Source organism: Emydura macquarii, unplaced genomic scaffold (genome assembly GCF_026122565.2).
Source record: "Emydura macquarii macquarii isolate MOO-44397 ecotype Brisbane River unplaced genomic scaffold, CSIRO-AGI_Emac_v2 contig_1790, whole genome shotgun sequence".
In the NCBI taxonomy this organism is placed as follows: Eukaryota; Metazoa; Chordata; order Testudines; family Chelidae; genus Emydura; species Emydura macquarii.
In genome coordinates, this window is record NW_027131927.1 from 5811211 (window position 1) to 5837749 (window position 26539).

The 26539-nt window shown below is 40.4% G+C and overlaps 1 protein-coding gene across 5 annotated transcripts in view; it reads right to left on the reverse strand.

The window, feature by feature from the left end:
• The window catches only part of ARHGAP35 (Rho GTPase activating protein 35), a 103875-nt gene that overhangs the window by 71204 nt on the left and 6132 nt on the right, over positions 1–26539 (reverse strand). For 2 of the 5 annotated variants that reach the window (XM_067556782.1, XM_067556785.1), the window contains exons 2-3: positions 12192–12255; positions 5851–9745 (exon numbers count right to left, since the gene is read on the reverse strand). In XM_067556782.1, coding sequence (XP_067412883.1) covers positions 5851–9543 — 3693 coding nt within the window. In that variant the 5' untranslated portion in view covers positions 9544–9745; positions 12192–12255. Of the gene's footprint in view, positions 1–5567; positions 9746–12191; positions 12478–26539 lie in introns of those variants that run through there. The other 3 variants (XM_067556783.1, XM_067556786.1, XM_067556784.1) reach the window with 3 other exon arrangements.

Sequence of the window (26539 nt, forward strand, 5' to 3'; positions counted from 1 at the left end):
TACTGAATCTGCAATTTCCTTATTAGTTGAGAGGGCTGCCTTGCAGAGATCAGTGCTGTGTACAAGGAGAATAAGGAGAGCCACATCCCTAAATCCCAATGTGTTATGCTTTAAGAGCTTCCCTGCACTCCTGTCTCCATTCATCAGTACTTCCTGAATTCACAGTGGAGTCGAGAAAGCAGTGCATGGAGAGCCTTTCAAACTCAGATAACTCAAGATAGTATGCAACTATGGAATCTTTAAAGAGCAGTGATAGCCGGATCATGTAATCTACTGATGAGAACTCTTGACTAGAGTCCAGTGAGCCTCAATTCACTGAGCTGTTATATGCAATAGAACTGATGTACGAAAATCGGCTGTGGAGCAAGGATGGCAATTGGCTAAGTATTCCAACAACCCAATGGCCCCACTTACAAAGTTACCTGAGCCTGTCTGGAATCTGTACCATAACAGATACAACTATTAATAATTTAGCTTAATTTAATTTAATTTCTTCAAGTAAAGCCATGTCAAGCACGTCCATGATTTCAATTAATTTTAACTACAAGGGAAGTTTGAAGTGTGTTATTTTATTGTTAAAATCGTTTGAAACAAAGACTACTTACAGATGTTAATTTTCTTCGCAGACTCAAATTAACTGTAGCTCAAAAATTAATCAATGGATTTACTTGTAAATTCTCAGAAAATTCAGTGTACTCAGCGTTAGTGCTGCAAACTTGGAGAGGATATTGCATTTTACTTACAAATCAAAGCAGTTAAATCCCTGTTTTAAGTGCAAACTGGAACTCAGCCTTAACTATGGAGTTGCAACAAGCACCTCTAATAAAAAAAACCCATAATTGCATATCAAATATTATACCATCAGTTATAGCACCATTCACTCAAAGATTCCTGGTTTGCCTGGAACACAATGCCTTTCAGAAATATGCAAAGTCAGTTTGTGGGTCTCAGCCAAATTCCTAGTAGACAGGTATCTACATAAACCTCAGTCACAAGTGAGATGGTTTCAGACACAAAAGAAGAGTGCAGAAGAGACTGAACTCTACTCATGCCTTCACAGGTAGCTCCCTCCACACAAGAGTTCATTCAGATAGGGTGGACATATAAGGCTATGTAGCACACTTCCATTATTTCAGTTTTACCTGTTCTGTGAATAAAGTATTTCAGTTTCCAATACTGACAATTAAATACCTTACCACAAACAAGGTCTTGTGCTCCTAAGTTACTTAAGTACTTCCAACAATCCCACCTTAAGTTCTTTTTGAATAGGTAGTTTTTCATATATCAATTTAATATCTAATCATAGGGCGATTACAAGAAATCTGTGCTCCAGCAAGCCAGAACTCCTGTTTGCTGCCTAATTCAATAAAAGAATTTGGCAATTTTGCAGACTGGTTAGGTGTGCAGCCATGCTGTTCAATGATATTTTCTGTTGGTAGATTAAAGAACTTTGAAGTATTAGTTTCCCAATCTCTCAACTTCCTGATAATTTGCCTGAGACATACAGCACCACAAAATCAAAGACATCATTCATGGGACAATGGAGAATTTCACTCACTATTCAATACACCAACATCCCCTGCCTGTATGGATACAAATAAGGGGGACAAATTTTGACTGCCAAAAACATGGCAGTTGGTGGAAACAAGATCGATGTTTGCTGCCAAAGGAGTTTGGCAGCAAACATTGTGTGTGTCAGTTTCTCAATGGGAAGACGCCCTGGAAAAGAGTAAATCTGAAAGTAATGGCTGCACCTAGGGTTCTCAGTACAAGAGAGAGAAGTAATGCACCTTAGACTATTTTTTAAACAAGAAATTTTGAAGAACCATTCCTACAGCATTTGACTTGCCTTGTCTAGAGACCCTCAGTTCTAGAGGTCTCTCTGGGTTTAAGACTCCTTTTTTATTTTCCTCTGCATTTGTTTATTCTCCCCTTTCAAGTTCTGAGCCATACAGGGGTTCCTTCTTGATTTTAGCTTACAGTGTACTTTGTGACACATTCAGAGCTGCTCCATAATAACATATGACTACTGTAGGTTCACCTGGTTACTAAGTTGTTTTCTGTATGAGTATATTAATTTACTGCAACAGGAGACTGGAAAAAAAACAGGCAGGATGGAAATAATTGCTCAAAATTAACCAACTCTTCACAAACACTTGAGGGTTGTTAAGGAACAATGCAAGGACTATTAACTTTGAAGATTTTGCCTCTTCTCCAGCTAATCTACAAAACTGGTATGAATCAGGACAGGAAAAGGCCCAAGAACATAGGAGATCAAAATAACTCTGGCAGGTTTAAAAAAGAATTCTCTCTCAGGAGGAGAGCAATTGTTCAGGGGAACCAGGCTGATGACGACACGCCATTAAGGGTGTCTGAAGAGACAGGCAGACCTAAGTTCCTGTCAGAGAACGGTATGCATTTAGGTAAGTTAGACATGTATGTATTGTAAACTATTTTAAAATCAATTTTGTCTAAATGCTCTGGTCCTAATGTTAAAATAAAAAATACTTTGGTTCTATGAAAGCTGTCTGATCATTGCGTACCATTGGTCACTGACTCCCAAAGTTACTCATAGGTAACCTGAATTCAGTCAGACCTGTCAGGTAAGAATGGTGGATACACAGGATATTATAGCCACAGGACCACTTTAAGAGTAGAAGAATTGTAGAATTCCACCCTGGGATAGGTAAAGGCATGAGACTTGACACCTGAGGGGGTTCACTGAAAGAGTCCAGAAGGGGAACACAGGTGCACCTAGCTCTAACTAGGACATACTATACTAATACCAATGTATTTGCATGAAATTGCTGGCAATGTATCATGTTAAGCTCATCAGCGTTCCTTTTTTTTTTTTTTTTTTTTTTTTACAAAGAAATATACTGATAAAACTAACATTGTTATCGTGTAAAAAAAACTCTCAGAGCATTGATGTGATATTATCCCATGATTGTTGCATTATATCCATGGATGAGAATACTTTCAGGTCTGGACAAAGTGGACAGTGGATGGGGTTACAATTTAAATGTTTATTTCCGTATGACTAAATTAAGTTAAAAAGGCTGTAAGTTGCTAGCAAGGTGATTTAATGAGTCAATTTTGACACCGATTGTTATGGAGTCACCAAAGTCCCCTGCCTCCTTTTCATGCAACATAAAATCAATTGTTGTCAACCATTTATTCTATATATAAATATGTATTCAAACCAAAGATTATATCTTCCATCATTACTGATTCTGTACTCTTTGGCATTTCCCCAGACTAAGATCAAGGAGAAGGAAGGACCACCATGCAACACAGCATATAACAAGGTGTCCATCTCTTCTCCCTACAGAGGTGCCCACAATGAACCCCCACACTCTTGGGAACAGTGGACCTCTGTGAACAGCTCTGAATCTTCAGACTAGTCAATTATATACCCAAACATCCCACACCAAAAAATAAAAAACCACACACAGGGGGAGGGAAGCACCAAAGAAACAGTATATTCCAAGCTCACTCCATTTTCAGTAGACAAAAGTAACTACTGGGCAGCTGGGGCCACTCACCCTTCTACACCCTCAGAAACCTACATGAGAAGCAGCTATGGGGAAGGGAGGGTTAAGATGAAAAATGGTTCCAAGTGATAATACTCTCAAAGAACCAGTGAGCGGGGGCACATTTATCCCAAGAACTGTATGGGATAAGTACTGGCAATCATGTTAGAGCAAGAGTTTTCAATCTTTTTTACAAAATGTAACCCTACAGTCTCAAGGTTTCACCTAGAGTACCCCTTCATGGTTTTCACTCTACTTGTTATCACGGTTGCAATAAAAGGCATAATGGCCTAAAATACATTCAAGACCATTTTCTATTTTATTTTTTTTAACTTTTGCACTTCTGAGTCTTCTGGTGCAGGGATGTCCCTAGGCGGGTGTGGGGCCTGGGACAAAATACACTGTGTGGGCCCCTCGCCCAGCTCCAGCGGCATACTCTGGGTCTCCAGCACTGAGGGGCCAAGCCTGCATTTAGGAATCCCCCCAAGTCTTCATGTGCCCCCATCCCGTGCAGTGCAGGAGGGATTCTCCGTTCCCACAAGACGGCACCGACTACCAGGTTAGGAGAGGTCTGTGCCTGCTGGGAGGGGGGAAACATGCTGTTTATCTCCTCCTCTGCAGGGCAGCAGAGCCAGGCTCCGCAGCCCCCCTGAACTTACCCTCCAAGCCCCCTGCACTTACCTGCCACCCCACCCCCCACACTAATCCGCCAAATAGCGCCCGGCTCTGGCTGGGCTTCGCCACCTCCTGCCCCCCCTACCTGCCAAGATTCCTGCATTTATTCACCCCCCCCCCCACCCCAGCACTTACCTGCCATGCAGTGCCAGACTCTGCCCGGGCACCTACCCGTTGAGCCCCCTGCACTTACCCACCATCCACCCAGGCACAGCGCCTGGCTCTAGCCGGGCTCCACTGCCCCCCACTTCTGGCAAGGCTCCGCTGACCCCCATCCCTGCACTTACCCGCCAAGACCCCTGCTTTTATCAGACACCCCCCGCGGACTTACCCACCGTGCCGCACCAGACCCAGACCCTACACTTACCCGCTGGGCTCCGCCACCCCCTGCACTTACCCACCACCCTCCTGCACTTACCCGTTTCCTGGCTCTGGCCGGGCTCCACCGCCCCCCAGCTCTGGACAGGCTCTGCTGTCCCCTGCTCCTGCACTTACCCACTAAGACCCCTGCATTTACCCGCCACCCCACCCCCGCACTTACCCGTCACACAGCACCAGAACCCGCCCCTGCACTTACCTGCCATCCCCTGCCCTGCACTTAATGGCCAGGCTCTGCCGCCCCCCCTCCCGCCCCCACCCTCTGCACTTACCCGCCGCGCGGCGCTTGTCTCTCCCACTCCAGCCCTGCAGCCCGGTGCCAGCTCGGACAGGGTGGCCTCAACACTCCCAGCTGGCCCTTCACGATGCGCAGTGGGGACAAGGGGCGCAGGAGGCTCCCAGCTCTCCGTTGTGACCCAGCACCCCCTCCACAGGCCGGCGCTTAGGGGCCCCCTCTGTAGGTATCTGCCCATCTCCTGCCCAGTCTGGCATGCAGCCAGGAGGCAGGCTGCAACCACCCACCTCCCACCTAGTTCCTGCTTCCAGCCGGGAGACGGGCTTCAGCCACCCCATCCTGTTGCGTACCCCCTGCAGTACTCTGAAGTACCCCCAGAGGTATGCGTACGCCCTGTTGAAAACCTCTGTGTTAGAGAACCACTTTTGCTATAGTAAAACAAATGCTTTAGATTTTCTTTGGAACAGCATCAGTTTTACTGTTATAAAGGATTCCGTGCTTCAATCACATCAGATTGTAACTTTATTTAATTTAAGGCAAGTAATCCAAGAGTGTTTTGAAAGAAACTTTACTAAGACTGAAAAAAGCCAACACTTATTAGGAATGATATTTTTTACTTAGGTGCAACACAAGGATCTCTCTACACAAGCAAGATGTTCCTTGGTAGTGAACTATTTGCTATCATCTTTCTTTTTTCCTTCCTTCCTCCTCCTCATCTTCCCCTCCCTCCCCCCTCCCATTCCTGAATGCACAAGTCAGAAATTAGAAATTAAGAACATGTGTAGGGGCAATTTAAAAATATATGAAGTATACAAATGACTGTTAAAGGGTCTTTCTGAGCCCAGCTTTTAATGCTCATACTAACTGGATTCCTAATTTGTGAGGTTGATGGCAATCAAGTCAATAGCTCGCCAACTACTTGTGCTTAGAAAGCGTATCCCAGGGAGAAAAAGACTTCTACAATCAGATATATTTTGACCACACACCTGCAAGTCCCAGAAGATCTAAAGCCAGACACTGTCATCTTACCTTTGTCGTCCTTCTCAAGCTTCGTAAAATGTTCCTTCTCCTTGGATCTTCATCAGCACTTTCATATGGAATAACAGCATTATCCCCCTTATATCCTTGGGATGTCTGATCTTCCTCTTTCTTCCTAATGGGCCCCAACTCATCATCGCTTCCTACACTGAAACTGGTTCTGTAACTGGCAAATCTCCCAAGTCTTGCACATCTTGTCCGATACAACACAGGTTTACTGACAATAGACACCTTTCGACCACGTTCCAGAGAGCTTGTGTCCATTTCACTGTCTGAACCATTACCACTGCCATTAGACTGAGTTTTGTTACTATTACGAATGGTGATGATTTTGCCTTGGGTACTGTCGTGAGGCACAGAGTATATATTTTCCTCCTCATTCCTTGGTTTGACCACAGCATCCATAGGTTCTGCATAATCAGAAGGATCAAAACCATCTGTAGGTAGCCAACTACTAGATGACACAGACTTCCTCTGTCCATCTCTATGCCCTTGTTCCAAATAAGACAGATCCCCGCCCTTTGTAATGTCAAAGTGTACTGGGGGCTTTGGTTTCACTGGAGGAGGTAGTTTGTTGTTCAACTTGCTTTCAAAAGTGCTCATAATGAAAGACAGACCATCATTCCCCTCCAGTTCCATTGAAAGTTTAGAATGATCTTTGGACAAAGTGGGCATGGATGTGTCCTCTCTAAACGGACTGTAGGATGGTGGCTCAGTGTCTTCTTCTGAATCCTGAAGGTTTGAATTACAAAGAGGTGAGCCAGCCCGAGGTGAGTTAAACACTTCTTCTGTCGTGCTGCATGCTTCAGCAGCATTGTCATACATATGAGTGGCTTCAATTATATTCTTTTTCTCTACCACATCTTTAAAAAATGAATGAAAGATCTCAAGTTTGTGTTGAGACTGGCTACAAGGTATTTTCGTAAACTTTCCATCAATTTCTTGGGCAATTTCCTGTCCCTCAGTCAGCTGTTCTCTACTTAAGTCATTGTCTAGAATGTCTATTGAGCCATCTGTGAGTGCCACAATCTGAATGGGGATAATATCCTGTACTTCACAAAGAAAGGCACGTAACATAGCCAAGGACGCCTTACGTTTTGCTGAAAAAAATACAATGTACCCATGGACTAACCGGCTTTTCCTAATGCTGAATGAGGAATGGTATGAAAGGATGGACAGTTCTATCCGTCTTTTGTGTGGTCCTATTGGTAGTTCAAGTAGAACCGAGTTACTACTGCCACACTGGGAAGGTCTGCAGGTTTGGGACTGAAGGATAGGTAGAAGGATGTCATCTGCATTAAAAGGATCACCACACAATAAACACATAACAATTCGAAGGTCAACATCAGCCAAATCTTTGATGCTAGATGTAGAACTTACAAGATTTAAGTTACGCTTCGAGTCCAGTAATCCTTTCAAAACCTGACTGATTTGCTTTTCATTAATGTTACGTCCATACCCAATGCCGGCAGAAGCTGGGTCAAGAAAGACACACTGTAGTTTACTGGCAATCTGTTGACCTTGTTGTATTAAGCTATGCAGTGTTTCTCCACTGGTGTCCCCTCTCTTGTTAACTAGTATTAGTGTCAGAGGAAGATGAACCAAGTGATTGTCCCTTCTGCCAAGGGTTGACTCTCTACTCTTTTCAATACTTTCCACAACATAAGACAGAGATTCCTTTGAATTGTAAAGGCAGAGGCAACCATGTGGCTGAAATGTTGGTGTCTGAAAAGAATTAACAGGAAGTCGGACATTACCCTCAATTGGTCTCAAGGAAAGTTCATACATTTTACCATCTATCACATACTTGTCATCATTTGTACACAGAGCTCGAATCTCATTTGCCAATTCACGTGCTAGGCCGTCTTTGCCAAGAATAACTAGATTGATCCTATCTATATTGGAATCAGAAAGCAAGTTTTTCTGGTTGCGCTCAGATGGTCTTATAAACCTGGAACTGATCAAGTGCTCGATTTTAGCATCTATACAAACTGGGCAGCTAGGACATGTTTCCTTAGTTGGGTGATACACAAAATGAATGTGCTTCAAAATTAGGGCATCTCGCTCTGCTTGCAGCTTTTGTAAAGCTTTAAATCTTTGCTCTTCACCTAAAACCTCTTGAATGACACCCATTTTCTCTTTGCTAGGTTTAGCATCAAGCTCCAGCTCATAAAACAATTCTGAATACTCCAGAAGCAGTTCCTGAAACTCCTCCTTTGCCTTCTCTATCAATTGTTTTTGGTGTTTGCTGTAGATATCCATATAGACAGATTCCTCCAGCCATATATAAAATTCCTCATTCATAATAAAACTACGAGCCTCTTCCCACGGTTTTCCAGGTGTAATGAAAGGGGAAGTCTCTAGATTTTCTTTGAAAGCCCTTCTCATTTCTGCTCTTTTCCTCTCATTTCTCAGCTTTTCTAAGTGAGCTTCATAAAGTTGCGCTGCAGGCAGAGTCTCCATCAGGTCAAAAGGAATGCATTCATTTTCCATGTTGTCTATATGGCTAGTAGCATCCCAAGGGGTCTCTTCAAGAACAACAAACCATTTTAAGAAATCTGGCTTAGTCTCCAATAACTTCTCTACTTTTATGCAGTTCAGGTGATCTATTTCATCCAGATTAGGAATAAGAGCATCAAAAGCTAGAGGAAGAGCAGCAAGATACATCTTTCTTCTGCGCTCTATATGCTCCTGCTTGAGGCGATGGACATGCTGTAGGAACAGCTTCTTGGCTTTCTGTGTTCCTTCCAAATACACGTAGTCTTGATATTCTGGAGAAGACTGCATCTTTCGGCTGACATTCGACCATGTTTCATTGTGGTTTTTGACAATGCGGCTAACCAGCCATTCATATTTATCTTTTGAAGCAGCTATCTGTTGGCTCTGCTGTTTCAAAGCTTCAAAGTAGGGGATAATTTTAGTCTTTCCCCTGCTTTTATCAATTAGCTGCACTAAAGTGCTGAAAGCCAGGTCAATGTTCACATTGGATCTAGCAGATGTCTCCACAACCTGGAGGTTCTTTTTGCTTAAGGCAAAAGTATGTGCATCTCTAATGTACCGCTCCACTCCTTCATCACACTTTGTCAGGACCACCACAATGGGCTTTTTTGTTTTTGCTAGTTGATTGTAAAGATTTGAAACAAACTTAAGTTGATCATCAAAGTTCCTGTTCATACCTCTACTAACATCAATGCAAAGAAGAAAGCCATCAATCAGCAACTTTCCATCTGGCATTTGTTTTTGTTCAAAGTCCTGTTCCAGCCCAAGTTGATCAGTGCAAAAGTACATGAGCTTTTCAGCTGATGCAAGTTTGGTTGCAGCGGCCCTTTTGATATAGGGCTGCAGGGCTGTGCTACGATGTGGCTGAAAAGTCTGGTCATCAATAAATTCAGTCTGTTCCACAATATGCATTTTACATTCCACACAATCCTCCAGGGAACGCACAACTTCCCCCCAGTAAAGAAAGTGATCATTATTGACAACCCTTCCTCCAAAGTCACTGGTGCTGAGAACTGAAGTGTGGTCCAAATGAAAGTCATCTGCACTAGGCCGCACAAACCGATTGCAGAGGCAGGACTTCCCAATGCCACACTGCCCCTTCTCTTTCTCTGTTCCAGACAATCCCACCACACTAACGTTGTAGGTGGGAATGCGAACATCTTGCTTTCTTGCCATCATCATCATCCACACATCCTGCCACAGTCAACGGCTTCCGAGAGGCTTAGTTTTTCCAGTACCCCATACAATTTCAAAGCTTGTTGGAGGAGGGGTGACAATTATCAATCCAGGCAGACTGTCAGGACAATGAAGTTTGCTGTTCCCATACTGTATGCACCAGAAGCTCAGTTCTCACTGATTCTCAGAATTGAATAGCCTGCATTTCCTCCTAGGAAAAAGAAAAAGAAACAATCAATATTGCAGCTCTGGAATTATAATACAAATAGAACTGAACTCAAGAAAGAATCTGTCAATGCACTTTAATACACTGAACTTAATCACATAAACACAAATGGCTACTAGTTGTAAACTATTCCTTAAAATGTTTTACCAATTCAGTGCCTCAATCTTATAATTCTGACATTCACATACATTTGCCATCTCCGAGAAGTCCCACTGCTTAGCTGTATGTGTTTGGTCACCAAAACAAATGGGAGCACTAGGATAGGAGTGATCGTCTGCCCACATTACAACAACCATGATTCTGTAATAAATAAGAAGCAGGTCACCTTAGCCACTTACAAGTCACAGTTCTGTTCATGTCCAGGCAGTTTTTCTATCATCACAATTATGTTTGTGTATCTGCACCTACCATGCACCTAATCAAGTTTGTAACAGTGCTGTAGATAGTTCTCCTTGTCTCAGCATGGATTTGGGTGACTGGAGAACATGCACAAAGACAAGCATAAGAGGCAAACATAGCTGGAAGGAGAGAAGACCACCCAAACCAGTTACACAAAAACAGGCAAGGTCCTGCTCCCAGTTCAAAAAGCTATGACAGACTGATTAAAGGATGACCTGCTGGCCTCTGGCTGGGAATAAACATTTAACTTCCATGGTTACTAACCACATGCTAACCATGATGGATACAATTTACCCAGCCACGGTTATAACTGCCACATCTTGTGGTGTGTGGGCACAAACCACAAGTCAACCATGTCACTAACAGGTTACAAACTCAGTTAAAAGCTGCAGTTTGCACAGGGCCTTAGGATGAGAGCTAGAGAAGGGAGTAGCCCACCCTAAGAAGCCTAGGAGTCAGTACTCAGCAGGAAAAACGAGCCAGCCTCACCCACAGACTTGAAGAAGAGAAATAAGAGAGACAGTTCTGGAGACAGGAGAAAGCTCATTTACCCTCAAAGGAAGGGCTGGAGGGTAAGAGAGGGAAGGAGACAAAACAGTGTACGTATATTCCTGTTTAAGATATTGAAAATAATTGCTAGAGCAGAAGAGTGTAAGGTCTTCTACTTGCTTTCCAGCTAAGATCAAATATGGTACCAGTTTAATATCTGATATGTCCTCTATCAGGATTATCATCTCCTGCACTTGCAGGGAAGCAGATTCAATCCAATAGGATCAGAGTAGTTTAGAGAGTGAAAAGATCTAAACCCCATTAAAAGGAATATAATTTCTGTGCACTGAACCAAGATTTATACCTTAAGATAAGGAAGTCCTCTTAAATTAATGCCTAATGAAGGAATGGCCCCAATTAAACTATTTTTCAATATGGTGATATGTTTAAATAGCAGGAGTGGAAGAGGGGGGCTGTTTAAAAAATTCTCAAGCTTTTTATAATGAGGAGACAGAAAAATTAACTGGCATACTGGTAACACTGTTGGTCTTCGTGGTAACCCTGTGTGTATGTGTTGCCAAGCAGTGTGGACTTTGAATATGCAGCCAGTATAAAATATTTTCTTTGCTTTGTCATCTGGATAATGCAGTTTTACATGTGCTTCAATTGGACTGAATTACACAATAAAAAAAGGCTGCTGTAAATCTGAAAATGGTATTGGTACATTTCAGTTTGAGAAGGCAATCTTAATACTTGATCTTAAGCACATTCAACTTCTTTAAAAGGTGGTTAAAATTAGCTGTCACCAGACTAAATTATCTAAAAGTCACAAAAGCAATGAATGTACAAGGTAGTAGTCAGGTACCAGGAGTCCAAATCTGGAGATTTTCTGTATCTTTAGCTCCTCAAAGACCTAACATGGTTGAGGGATAAAAATCTCAATATTTGTGGAACCATACTTCACTCTTAAAGACTAGATTCCATAGGTGAAAGAGCACAATGGCAATATTGTGTGAAGTAAACTATTCTGCTGAGCTGCTGTTCTGTCCACATTTTTATTATTTTAACATAACATTTAAAGAACTGCTGATACCTCCTGGAAAGCTTAGCATATTACTGGTTCAAAAAAAAAATTTTGCTTGCATGTTATTTTCTGGAGGGAAAGGGGCTTTCCTCTCATCTATTAATGAGAAAGTTTGCATGTAAAAAGGCTCTCTTCTTAGCTGCTACTCCTGCTTATTTCCCAGTCCTTGCCAATCTTCTGACATTCCACCAATTAACATCTCTGAAAATGTCAATTTCAGGTAGGGAATAAATCTCAGTCAGTTGCCTAACAAAGATCTCAAGTCTTGTCTACACACAAATTATGCCAGTTTACCTAATGGTGTGTTTTTAACTTGATTTACTAAAACTTGCACAAGCCCTGTGAGAACATATTCTGTTTAAAACTGCTTTGGCTTACACCTGTGAATTTATCAATGCAAGGAAGATCAATATAAAAGACCAGTTACACAAGGATAACTAAATTATTTTAAAAACACACCTTTAGATAAACTGGTGCGATTTCATGTTTATCCCGGGCTCCAGGTTCATGATAGAAGGGAAATCTAGAAAAAAACAGAATAAGCAAGCAAATTTGTCTCTGAACAGAATGCTTCCCATCAGTTTAAGTCTTTATCTGGGCTTCTCTGGACAAGTGATTTCCCTGTCCATCCCCAGATACCCTAACTTTTGGGGGCAGGGGGAAACATGAAATGTTGAACTTACTGCTGAAATCTAGGAAATGTCAGTCCAACACCTCTGCAAATCACTGAAGATAATGAACGCCAGAAAAGTTTGTCCAAAAACATTAACAATCACATTGCACTTTCTAAATATCTTCTGGCATACAAAAATAAGATTTGGTTCTCTGTTTGGCCTGAGATACTGGACAATTAAGGTTTTATTAGACTGCCCTGAACACCTAGAACTTTTCTACATACTAATTTTTATGTCATGAGTAGAGAGGCATTCCACCAGTTTCTTGGATTCAAGTTTTAGTACAGGCACCTTTCAAGTTCTTTGAGAGGACAAGGTACTTGTCAGTCTTGAGAATTACTTTATGATGGGCCAACTGAATGCTAAAGTGATGCTCCCACACTGGTAGAGTATGACTGGATTCCTACATCCTAAATGAAGTTATATGGGATAGTGCATTTATGCAAAACTAATATAAAAATATCCTCACTAATAGTTCTCTTTAAAACTCATCACAATTTAACCTAATTTAAGAGGTTATTTTGGATCAGGAATAACAATCTGTATGCCAGCTGTAATGTGCATAATTATATACTGTAGAAAATATGAGTTTATAAAGGAAACTCCAAATGACTCGAGTACAGTGGCACTAAAGGATGCCATTACCCTGATGCTGAACATACTGTAAGTGCACCAGTGTGGAAAGTTTCCTCACAGAGTTGTAAATTTTCTCACTGCACCACAGTGGCCCGAGTGTAGAAAATCTCTGAAATGGGTCATTTGTATCTTAGGAAAGACTGATTTAAGCTGTTAACCATCTGGATTTGAAATGCTTAATCTCATGCAACAGATGGGCTATTCTTAGGCAAAGGGCACGCAGGCAGCCTACAAACCACACATGCTACACAGTGCGCGTGCGCGCGCGCACACACACACACGCACACCCCCCTCACAGGGGAAAAAAACAAATCACTGTAGTGCCCTCTTCTAGGCCTGCAGAGAAGTCTCCTTCCTAATCACCCCACAAAAGAATGTCAGCAACAGAACTTAGTTTCAGAACTGTATGTGAGGATCAGTTTTAGAAATTATCTGGCTAAGTGCCATGTTTAAATCTGAATGAGGCAAGGGAGGAATGTACTAAATCTTAATCAACAGCAAAAAAGAAGGGCAACTATGAGGGCTCCATCATTTATCCTGAACCAACTTAGTTCTTAACATAGCAAATCCAACTCCACTGATACAGAAAAACAGCACCTAATCTCAGGCATTTGGATTGTTCCCTGGTAACTGAATATAAGCATTTCAGGTGCAGAAACCACAATAGGGGATTCCACTATTCACCTGTGTTTTCCACTACAGTCAGGGGCTAATTTTTCACCGAGGAATCTCATTTTTGAGGCAGTCAGAGATCTAGAGGCTGGTCATAAAATTAACATTTCCAAAAGCAAGCAGTTCTGAGAGTGAAAGCAAATTCCAATAAAGGCAGCTTTTTAAGTACTTCCTTAAATTTAATACAGCTGCTTTTACAAAAATAGAGTTGGAGAACAAATACTTCTTATACCGGCAAAAAATTCTGGTACCAAAGAGTATTTTCAAATAGGTAAACATGTCACAAATGGTGTTTCCAAATAAAATGATATAATGCTAATTTAAAAAAAGATAGGGGCTTAGAAATCATAAGATACACACTTGGTTACAAAGAAGGTATAAAAAACAACAAATTCCTCTGCAGTTCTCTCTCTTCCCTAAAATCAAATCAGCTTCACATTCTTTGAAAATTAGATTTTTAACATGCTGAAGATGAAAAATATTAATTTCTGAAGCACAATTGCATAAAAGTTTATTTTAAAAGGTTCAAGAATTACTATGACATTCTTTCTAGCTATATACATCACAGTTTTGCCAACGTTCACAATATTATCTGTTACCAGTCAATGCAAACCCTAGTGAAGATCTTAGATCATTAACATACACATGTAGCCTTAAGATCATAAATATATAACATTGTAAAAAACCCACTCTACTTTTACTTGCCAAAATCTCCTGTCAGCAGTCTCTCTCTAGCAAGAGCTGATATCATCACTAACACCTAAAACAGAGCTGGATGCTGTGTCTATTACCCAGCAATGAGAAGTCATCAACTGCACCAAGAGAACCCAGAATGCAGGTGCTGACAGATACAGAAATTATTTTCAAATACACTGTTTAAGATATATTTTTAACTGGTGTGGATGCATGTATTTTAGTTTGTGGTCTAAAATCTAGGATGCCTACAGAGATAAACACAAAAATCTTATGTCACATACACTATCAGGCTGTTCTGGAAGGTTCAATGTATCACTTGAAAATAGAAAGAGATACTATCTCCTCTGGCAGAGAGAGAGAGAAAGGGGAAGTGCAGGTTTCAGATTTTCCCTTCCCCCTGGACCTCACCTAAACTGCAGGCAATAAGTGGCCAGAGGACAACTTTCATTTTCTGCAATAAAAATGAAGTTGGGAGCCAGTCATCACTCCCTATTTCATTTTGATTTATAACAGAAGGCAAGTTGTGGGTAGCATGTAGGCCACAAGATGTTCCTAATAAGGAACAGGAGGCAGGAGAGGGAACCCAAATAATTGAGTTCAGTGAACTTTAAGAGGACAATATAAAAACAAACAATAGGCTCAAAATAGAGAAAAGGCATTTCTAACCCTTCTCCCTATAAACTAACTTTCACAATTTTTGGTAGTATTGTAAAAATTCTGAGATTAATGAACAACATTAAAGCACCCCAGTATATGCAGTGGTAGGGCTACTGATGTGCTTGGGTGGCTGGAGGCACTCAACCTTCAGCTTCACAGAACACCCCAGGTATGCACCGATTGCCTAATCAAAAACACACCATGTTGGTGGCTTTATTGCTACCGCAGCCATGGAATTAACAGTATGATCAATTAAACAGTTTCACAAAAGATATGAAAACCATACAGAGCTTATGCACCTGATGTTGCACATAAAGGTCACTAAGAAACAGAACAACAACTGCCCTTCCCATCAGCTAGGTTCTATTCACAGTGAATAAGAGTACCTAACAACCCGCTCATTGACTAACTTCACTGACAATATACTGCATTTTAAAAGAACCTCAAGGTAGTGATTCAAACCTACAAAAGCCAGGAAATTCAAAGACAACACTAATACCCCTGGCTTTTGTTCATTTGTTTCACAGTTTTCTGGTCTCTGAACTTCCTCATAGCATTTTAACCCTTTATGTAGTTATAAAACTTACACCTTCTCCCTGAACTCTCAATGGCTGTAATTAATACAGAATAAATCTATTTTAAACATAGATTTATTACAATTGTCTAGACCAGGTATTTATAAGATTTACCTACTTTGTGGTGTAAAAGTTTTAGGGCCAGATTCTCAACTGATGTAAATCTGTGAGCTTCACTTTGTCAAGGAGACTGCATTGATTTACACTAGCTGGGGATTTGTACCTAAAGGATTCTGTGCATGTAACAAAAAAATGCCCAGCTTTTAGACAGAAACTCAGTCAACCTAAACCACTGTGTCAGATTTCAAAGTTAATATTCTTTGTACTACAGTAGCTCAGGTGGCCAGTCAAGCTCAAGTCCCTGGCGTGCTAAATGCTGCACAAACATGTAGATAAAGAGATTTTCCATTTCAAAGATCATACAGTCTTCAACACATTAATATATTTTTCTAAAAACATGGGTCAATGATGCAACAGATAATCATGGATCCCTAGATCATGTCTACACCAGACTACACCCCCACCTCTCAAGACTTCTCACCATGAATACCACAAACGGTAGCAAGAGCAGGAAAACTTGTGTAGACAAAGCACTGGTGATTTCTGGAATTTTTGCCACCTTGTCATCTTGACCAACTGTGAGCAGTATTATATGACAGGTTAAAATGATAGCAGATTGCCTATGCCGGGGTTCCCAACCATTTCTCTGCCGTGGCACACCTTGATACCTTTAATTATTTTGAGGCACCCCCCCATATAGTCTCCAAATGAACTCATGAATATTCATGAGCCAATCCAGACCTCGTCAAGTAGTTTTTCAAAAAATTCCATGGCACACCTGCTCAGGCCTAATGGCACACCAGCGTGCCGCAGCACACCTGTTGGGAAACACTGGTCTGTGCTAGCACTAGTGCCCGGGAAGCTGCCACAGTGGGAAAGGTAAAGAAAAGAAAATCTAATGTACACACAGTTTAAAGAACTGCTGCTTCCTCATCTACTAAGTACATCTTGTTTGCAGATTAGCAATCCAGTTGAATGTAACAGTTCATTACAGCACTTGCAGTTTATGGAACAAATCTGTCTGTCATGAAAGACTCTTAAGAAGTTTTCATTTTACAAAGAAATGTCCATTTAGAGATAGTATGTTTAGTCAAAAGAAGAGTTGAGGATCTAATCCACATACTAGATTAAATACAGGCAAGTAAAAAAAAAAAAAAAATCACAGAAATATTGGAGGAGAAAGCAGCATCTGAAAAACCTCAATAGCCAGCCTTTTAGCCAATTAAAGTCTATCACCTTTCCCCACATTACCCTGAAGCCACAATTAAAATACAGTGTTTCTGTAGTAAAACACCAATTTAAAAAAAAACAAACAAACCAACCAACCATTTTTGCACACATACCCCTCAGTTTTTGATTGCAGGCAGGGTGAGGGTCATTCTTGTTTACATAGGCACCACAAACAAACATGCAGCAGATAACAAGTACCTCAAGGGATCCATCCCAAGAGAAGCAGAAGGGAGGCATTGGCCACCTCCCCCCACCCCCCCCGGCATAATATTTTCATCTAATTTCAGTTGTTGGGTGGTGTTAGTGGCCTGTGATATACTGTATGTCAGATCAGACGATCTGATGGTCCCTTCTGGCCTGAACTTCAGACTCTCCTCTGCACCCCCAAGTCAGTCACAGGTCTGTATTTCCTCTGATAGATTCTTGAAGGAAGAAGAGAGGGAAATTATTTTTTGCCTGCTGCAATGTCTTGGACTAGTTGTTGGGACGCTGCCCAGCTGCTCTATTCCTCAATCAATAAAGTTCTCTCTTTCGCCAGCAACCAAGCAGTAACAGTGCATAGAGTGTCTGCTAAAAGGAGATGTACAGCTGGGTATAACCAGCATATTAGTGCATTAGAGCCCTTGACATCACCCCCGTCTCCCAGAGGCCCCAATAAACATGAGCGTATGGGTAGAGCAATGGGCCAGGTTCAATCCTCTGGGACTTAACACATAATGGCCCTTGAAAATAAGGGACAGCTGCCCACCAGTTGTTTGGAATCGGTCTGAAGGGAATGACTGAAGCCAGTACACTACTGTTCCATCCACCCCAGCAAAGGTCATGCAGAAATCAGGAGCTCCTTATGATCCACATTAGACAGAATGTAGAATGATGATTGCCAAGATTTATCATCTTATCCATAGCCATGAAGAGGTTGTCCAATGCCACCACTCAAAGCTCTGTCACACCTTTGACTGAAGCTGGATAGTGAAGGTGCTAGTAGGTCACCAGGTTAGCTGCTGGAGTTTACTCTCGATTTTTCAATTATTTTGGCTAGATAAAGTAGGAGATCAGCCTGCAACTACAATCCATGGGAGATGAATTTACACAACATCACCTCTCCTTGTCTGCATTAGGCTGTACATGACTCCCACAGTGCCCATCCTGGGCTCTGGTGATACCGTTGTAGATTGAAAGGAGGCACTTCCTTCCCCCAAAAACACAGGCGTGCTTCCTCCACAGCATTCCCAGTCCCTGCTAGACCCAAAACCTGAGTTCTGACCATGTGACTAGTTCCAATTTTATTAAAGGACTGCAGGAGATAAAGTGGAAAGAGTGACAAAAGCAAAATAAGAGTTAACTAATTTCAAACAAAAGCACACAAGCACAGGCAATTGTGCACAATAGACAACATATTCCTAAAAGAACAAAATCAATCAGCATTCTAAAAATGACTATCGATACAATTGCCCTCATAGAGAGGTGGCTGGCCACAGTACTTCTACAGACCACAGGAGACTCATTTACAGTGGCCTCGGCTTCCAGGAGGCAAAAATGCCCCAGTCCACTCCAGAAAATCACTTTTCCTATCTCACAATACCATCAATTTGGCTTTGTATATTTGGGCACAATTACAACCAAGCTCTGCCATGTTGCCTTCAACCCTTGTGTGCATGCTAAATAACATGAAAGCAGTAACACAAAAACCAGCCCTTTAAACATGCTAGTGTAGTTTTGAACTACTTTCATTTTAAAACTTAATCAAGCTATTATGAGGGCAACACATAGCTGAAATTTAAGACTGGTCCTTCAAATTCTAGTATCTATTGATGGATTTCATTATCAGATATGAATGAACAATACCTTCATTACATTTTTGGCAGTTATGAAGATCACAGAAATAAAAGATGAACCATCCCACACTCTCTGGCCTGTACAAGACTATTCTAGCATACTCTGGGCAGTATAATTTTTAATGGGGCTTTCACCAATATCAGACATAACTTCACATAAAATCTACTCCGTTAATACCAGTTTTTTCATCTGTACAAGATATAAAATTTAACTGTAAACCTCACTGCCTCTGAACAAAGTTATTGTTTTAAATGAAAAGAACCCTACAATTAACAGCATTAAGGAATAACTCACCTTAATTCTGATTTGAACTAGTTAAGTCACCTTGATTAAGCACTTTGAAAACAGTGAACCATCACAGCTCGTTTTCCATTCTCATATATTGAAGGATATCTTTTTTAAAAAAGGTAAAACCCTGATAAGTCATGCTAGCTGCACCATTATAAATTATTACCTGAACTTCCAAAGTCATCTGTCCACATTCCAGAGCTACTAGTGGGGGAAGGGGAAGGCAATGATTCCTGCCTGTAATTAAGTAGATTAAATATGTTTAACTATCAAGACTTCCCCCATCACACAAACAGACCTTCCAATGAGAAGCATATAGAAATGTACAAATGGCTAAAGCTTTGCTGTGTTCCAGTCTCTAGTCACATTAATCTAGTGTTGCAATCTAATGCAACAGTAAGTTAGACTTTTATTTCCAATTACAGACCAACAATTGCATTTTAAATAAAGCTGCTGCAAAACCACATGCAGTACCAAACAAGAATGTCAAATTTTCAGCCACTAAGTGTTCTTCAGAAATGATCTTGTTATTGAAGGGTCTGCATCTACCTGGCTGCCAATTAAAATGTCAGGTAGCACAATACAGACAGCTCTAGATTTTTTAAAAGAAATGATAACCTATTATTTGCAACTGATAACAGAAGCCCTGATTTCTACTTCAAAATGAACTAACACGTAAGCGGAACACTTAAAATGAAAGACCCATTCTGGCACTTTTATTCGTTTTGAGTTATATCATTTAACTGCAAGTTGTCCAATTCCTTCCAATGGAACTTGCAGGGTAAGGTAGTAGAAGAGTGGCAGAATCAGACCCTAAATATTTAGAAGTCACAACACCAATAAATAATTTGAGGTATTCTGCTACTAGCTAGCTATCTCAGGCATGTCTAAGGACCCTATCATTTTGGTATCTAAGTGCCATGTAATATCTCACAGTTTAGATGGTGGAATACTTGGACAACAGCCAAGTGGCCTGGACTCCTTCCCCAGCTGGTCATTAAGTCTCTCTAAAGTGGGGGAAAAACAGGCTCTACTTAAGCAGTATCTCACAGTCTGGAAGCTCCACCTCTGTCAGTGTGTTCACCGGACAAAGATGTTCCTCAAGGAGACAGGTATTGTTCCTAATGATTATTTAAGACCTCTGCAGTTATAATCACACAGATAATGACCGGGTTTTAGCCACTGAATTGACAGTCATAAATTTAATAGCAGAGTTCCAGAAAATATGTTACCAGCTCTGCTAGCAGGAACAGGAACTGAGCAATTGACAAGTGATTAGAGACATTTTCTTTCATACAAAAAAAATCTTCTGAAACTTTCATCAGCACAGGCAACAAATATTTAGACTGTACGAAAACAATCCACTAGCTACAATAGAATTAGGGTAGAACCCAGTAAAGCTAACAAGACTTCCTGCCGGGAGATTCATTTCAACAGTATCTTATATCACTAGCAGGGCATGATTTGACATTATGCAAAAACAAATATATCAGTGCTGCTCCCAGAGGTCAACCCCCAACATGTAATTGTCACTTATGTTCCATATTAAGAACTACATAATGTGGAAGACCTTTGTTACATTTACTCCAACCTAAATATTTCTAACATACCCATCACACTCATACCCAAGTACTTCTGGAGTTTGTATTCAGCTATCAGGGTTATGTCTCAATTTGGAGTATCAGGGTTTCCTTGAGACTATAGAATGTGAAGGGAACAGGCTGCAATATAGTCTCAATGGTTAAAAACCAAAACAAGATGTTAAGTTCTGTTAAGAAATGTAGACTACTTAAGATATAATTGCATTATATAAATCAATAGTACTCCCTCTCCTTGCATACTGTGTTCAGTCATGAACACCTGTGGAATGTTCAAGGGAAGGGAATGTGCAGCGATAGAAAGTTAAAGCTTAAATGGATTGCCTCCCCAGTCTATTTGCTCATTTATCTAAACTTTAATCATAGTATCTATTTAAATGAGAGGTTTTATGTCAATGGACTTCCCAAAACCAAAACTGAAAAGTGGCAAATTGAAATTGGTTTATCTTCAAATGTCACAATGCTTTAGCATCAAAAATCCAGAGACAGATGCTTGTAAGATGATGTAGAAATTCCCATCATACCAGTATTCATTCTCTCCAGTTGACAGCCTGACCATATCTGGGTTGTGGCTTCCAGACTGGCTTTCAGATACTTAAGCAAACCATTATACAGCAAAACGTACGTTCTGCTCTGCTCTGATGTTGCTGAACCCTATTGTCCCTCACATTTCCTCAAAGCCATTCTCTCTCTCTTCTCAGTGCCACTTAATCTTTTTATAGAAACATATTGTGAAAATTAAACAAATTCTAGGAGCTATATGAAAAGACTCCATTTCATTTCTTATAAAGATACATTTATCTAGCCTGATTCACCTTAAATTTTATAAGGAAGAGGAGTGAAGATACTCATAACACAGTGTAAACAAAAGTGTTACTTTAAGTCATGGCCTTTGTTACACCTCATTTTAACATTAGAAAAATGTTCTAGATAAAAAATTCCCAAATGAAAAATCTCAGAGTTAAGGTTGTAAATATATCTCCCATAAATAGAGATATATTAGATGTTATAAGAACCCCATGGTTTGTTTTAACCCTGCCTCCATCTCCCATCATATTATGAACTATCCACAGAACTTAGATGTAAGGCTTATGATAAGTGTTTCAACTACTTTTCAAATGTCTAAAACCATTAATTTCCTTCTATCTTCTCTTTGGATTAGGTAAATTCAAACTTGTCTAGAGGAGAAAATACAATGGGGGTCCCACACTAAGAGGACAATATTCTATCCAATGTAAATCCAGAGTAATATCACTGAAGTTATGGGTAACACCAGATCTCTACCAGTCAAAGATAGCAGAATTTGACTATTTCTAGAGTGCATGTGGCCAAGAAAAGCATCTGATTGTACGTGAGCGATGAAGTCTTGGATGGTAAGCAGATGGAATTCCCACCATGCTCTGAACAGTAAATAGCACACTGGTATACAGCCAAAACCAAGCTGATCATCCCAAGCATGGATGTTCACAGGGTTTCCCTGTAGCACTTATACTAATTCAGGGGCTGGAACTGTAGAAGGACTCAAGAGTGGAAGGGAGAGAGAATCCCCTTTCTCTCAACTAGCCTACTGATAATTTATATACAAATACCTGGGGATTGATTGTTCACAGTGCTCAAATAAAAATAGAAATTCTTTATTTTCAAATGGAAACAAAGATTAACTTTACACATTCCATATTTCAACCAGTAAGTGTGAAGTCTCCATAACCATACCTGCCACTTTCAATGTCAAATCACCACTTGCTACACATCTAGAATGCTGTTTCTGTTAGTCACTGAAATTCTCACAGATCAGTGGACAAGAGAAGAATCCTTACTTAAAACTTTACAGGATAGCCAAACTTTACTTCTACAAACTACATTCTGTACATCACTACTAGGTGTTTCCAAGCCCCGAGAGCAGCTTTATTAGATGAGATGTGTTTTGTCTCGTACATCACTGAGCTGCTTTATGGTGTGTGTAATTCTGCTCCAAACAAGGCCTATAGGAACACTTACCCTAATTTATCAGTTCCACATGAAGCTCAAGAAAACAAAAGTAAACAGGCTGCCAAGTAGCACCAGAAAAGATTAGATTGTTTCCAAAATAGAAGGATCATTTCAATAACTCCATGTACCTGTCCATCATTGATTGTTTTTTCCACTGCCAACAAGAGAGATACCAACTTCTGTACCACAGATCACGTGCTCATTTTTAGGCTATATCTCTGGGGACGACGAGAAATTTCAGTGAGATCTTGGGTGAGGTTTTGGGAATATTACAAAGTAAATCAAAGTTCAGTAGAACCTGCAAAGAGACTTTGGAAACCTACGTAGCATGCTGGCCTTTAAAACATATGTATGGCCATACTACATTATTCCACTGCACACAGGTTTTCGAAGTACCCGATAGCACCTTTCAACCTGACAGATCCCAAAGTGCTTTAAAAATATATATATGAATAGCACTCAACAGCCACCTTGTGATGTAGAGGAGCACCCAATAGGTGCATATAACACAAGGCAACACCTGGAAGTGGAGGAAGAAAAGGCAGAGGCAACCCCATCTCCTACCAAAAAATGCAATAGTATCTTTAATGTCCACCAGTGCTGATGGGACATTAGCTATTAAAGTTTCACACACAAAAAAGCTCAATCCACAACACATATGGGAAGCTAAATGGAACTTAATATGGCTAAGTCAACCCTGAGGGAATTCAAAACTATGGCTCCAGGAAATGCAGGCATTTCAAACCTGACACCAACAAGTTATGCACACAAAAGCAGATAGTTTGTTAACCCCAGTAGGCTAATGTCCTGCATGCCAGTTTAGCACCTGGGTAAGAGGGATACTATTAGGAACATAAGCTCATCACCGGACACTATTGCCTATCAGAATACATATGTTCTGTTTACAGTTATATACCTGAATTTCCAAAAGGAAGAGAGGGAAAAAGGTTAATTTGACAAATACTTTTAATTCATTAGCATTTTCAGGCTCGTTTAGTATTAAGTTATCGTGTTGTGACTTTTTGCGAGAGCCAAAAGCTAGCATCTTTTACAGCAAAGTAAGGCAGATAGTATCCTGTAGGTATTCTGACATTGCTCTAATATTATCTGAACAGATAAATATCTTTCTATAACAACATCTGTTGAAAAAACTGCTGTTTACCATGGCATGTTTACACTTCTATAATATTAACATTAGAGATGCAATAGTAGCAAACTGACAATCTAATCTGTCCTGAAGCATTCAAGTCTAATATTTGATCAAAAATATAATAGACTCCAAAGATTAACAAATAAAATAATCTAACAAAGAGGCATAGATTTTGATATACCTGGTTACTTTTTTCCAGTGTAATACTTAGGGTTATCTAGGTTATTTCTTTTAATATTCATAGTGAGTGTTTTAGTGCACAGATTAAAGCATAAGTATTACTGTTCCTCTACAGGAAACTCTGGGAGAGATGTCACCATGAAGGATCACCTGATGTCCCCAGCATCTGATCTGGCCATCTATCCTTTCTTCACATGGTAGGTACACTCTCTAACCCCCTAAGTGACAGCTCACTCACCTTGAGAGAAAAAGAATTACATTTAGCAAATTATTGTGAGTCCTAGCCTATTGTGCAATTCCTCAGCAAGTGAAACTCCTCTGGATTTTAACAAAAGCTCTCTATACAGGGAGCTGTATTTTAACAGCTTTAGGGCCTGATCCAACTCCTGTTGAAGTGAATGGGCATACTTCTATTGACTTCCATAAGTCAGGTCCTCACAGAAGAAAAAAGCACCCTCCCCCTCTTCCTGGGATTATAGTAAGAGTTCAAGATCACTCCTGGGATAGATAAGGATAAAACTTAACTAGCAGCTATAACTATTCTATGCACCTCATGGCAGAGAGATATTCAGGGACACAAGAGGCCTGTTTCTCCGCTCTAGCAAAGAAAGTCTGAAGTCACAAGTTAATCGGATCATCATGGCAAAGCAAGGACATAGTCTTAAAATAAGCCATTTCAGTTCAAATACACATCCCAATACCTATCTGGGACAGAACTGTACCATTTCAATTTTTGGATTATTCACTGCATTCTCACAAGGTGCTGAAGAAGCCTGATAATCAATAATGAAAAATACACCAATGCATGTGTCTGGGTCATAGCTTCAATGGAGGACAGAGTATATTCTAAGCTCTGCTTCCAAGACAAAGGTACACCCAGATACAAAGTGGGAAGGTGGTTTACTGAAGACAGGAATCTTGTAAGAAACTAAGACACCAAAATGTTACTGTCTACAAACTCAATAGGAAAAGGTATTTCCAGAACTGATGGCAAGACCTGAAACAGCATGACTACCATATTGGAAATGAGCAATTCTCCTATTTCTAAGCATGTCTGACAACAGAAGAACAGCCATAGCATTATTAGAACCAAAATGTTGAATTAAATGACAGCAACATCTCAACAGAAATACAGGCAAAGGTTACAGTATAATACATAGAAATAAGAAGTGAAAGAGAATGCAGAAGGCTACAGCAGTTATCTGTAATAGGACAATTAAAACCTGATAATATTGAAAACACTGTTAGAAATAAAATTACAAGAGTGAACAAATCCCAGGTTCATAGCTCAAAAGTCTAGTATACTGCCAAGCAGTAACTTTTGGTAGTCAACTTATTGGTTTTCCTGATACTTAGGTAGAAGAATAGTTTATAAGGTTCCCCTGTGCCCCAATAAACTGCTTAATCCAAATAATAGTCTACTATTTTTAACAAGATGAGGAGGGCTGCAGCTTCACCTCAGTCTGCTACCCCACCTATCTGTTAACCCCTACATATTTAAACCATAGTAATGCGTCCCCAGTAACCAACACACAGGATTCAAGGCAAGCTGACAGTGTCACGGTCAAAGCAGTATATCAAAGGCTTCTGAAATACCAAAAAGAAATGACAGATATAGCCCTGTTATCGGTGCGTGTAAGAGCATTAGCAGAGAGGATGAACGCAGCTTCATTACTTCAGCCTACCCTGAAACCACAGCCATGTAAGAGCATTAACTCTGCAGACCAATGCAGCTTCACTACTATAGGCCCTCTCTAAAATCACACTGGATATCAAGGGAATTGAGATAAATGGAACAGTGATTGATTAGCTAAGAAAAGCGTGGGTGACACTGTCCTAAAATTAGAAATCCCTGACAGCAAGGAAAACTTCTTTAAAAGTATAACAATCTTTTTAATGGCAAGATAAAAAAAAAAATAACGTGAGTATCGGGTATCAATTAAATGTGGAACTCTGTAGCTAGTTTAACAGAACAGGGATCCAAGGGAAAAATTACTGACTGCATGGTGCCCATCAAATACATTCAGGAGAAAAGAGAAAAATTCTCTAATAATCAAGAGTGAAGTGTCAGACTGCAGTCAGAGCCAGCCACTGTAGAGGAATGTGAAAGCAGAGCTTTTGTTTGCAAATAGAATGTAACACTGCCCACCCTCCCCCCCCCCAGCAATAAAATGAGAATAAAAAACTAGATCTAGCAGCATCAAGAGCAATGTTCCAGAGTGTGCTATTTCCTCAAATCTTCAGTAAACAGTGCCATTATAGCCATACTCCTTCCAATCTCCTGTCACCACACTTTCCCCCACCGTTTAACAAATAACTAATATTAGGGCACATTACAGCTACAATGAACAAGTTGTTTTTGAACAAAGGCCAATGTACTCAGTATCTGGTAGACAAAACTGATATTAAAACTTCATCTTAATCAGATAAGGATTCAAAAGGACATTAAAAAGCTATGTAGGAAAACCCTTGGAAGATTTGTCATCAAGTATAGGAGGGTAGCAGCAAAAAAGTGATAATGGTCAGAAATAAGCACGGCTGGCTCAAAGACCTAATAAAACAGCTT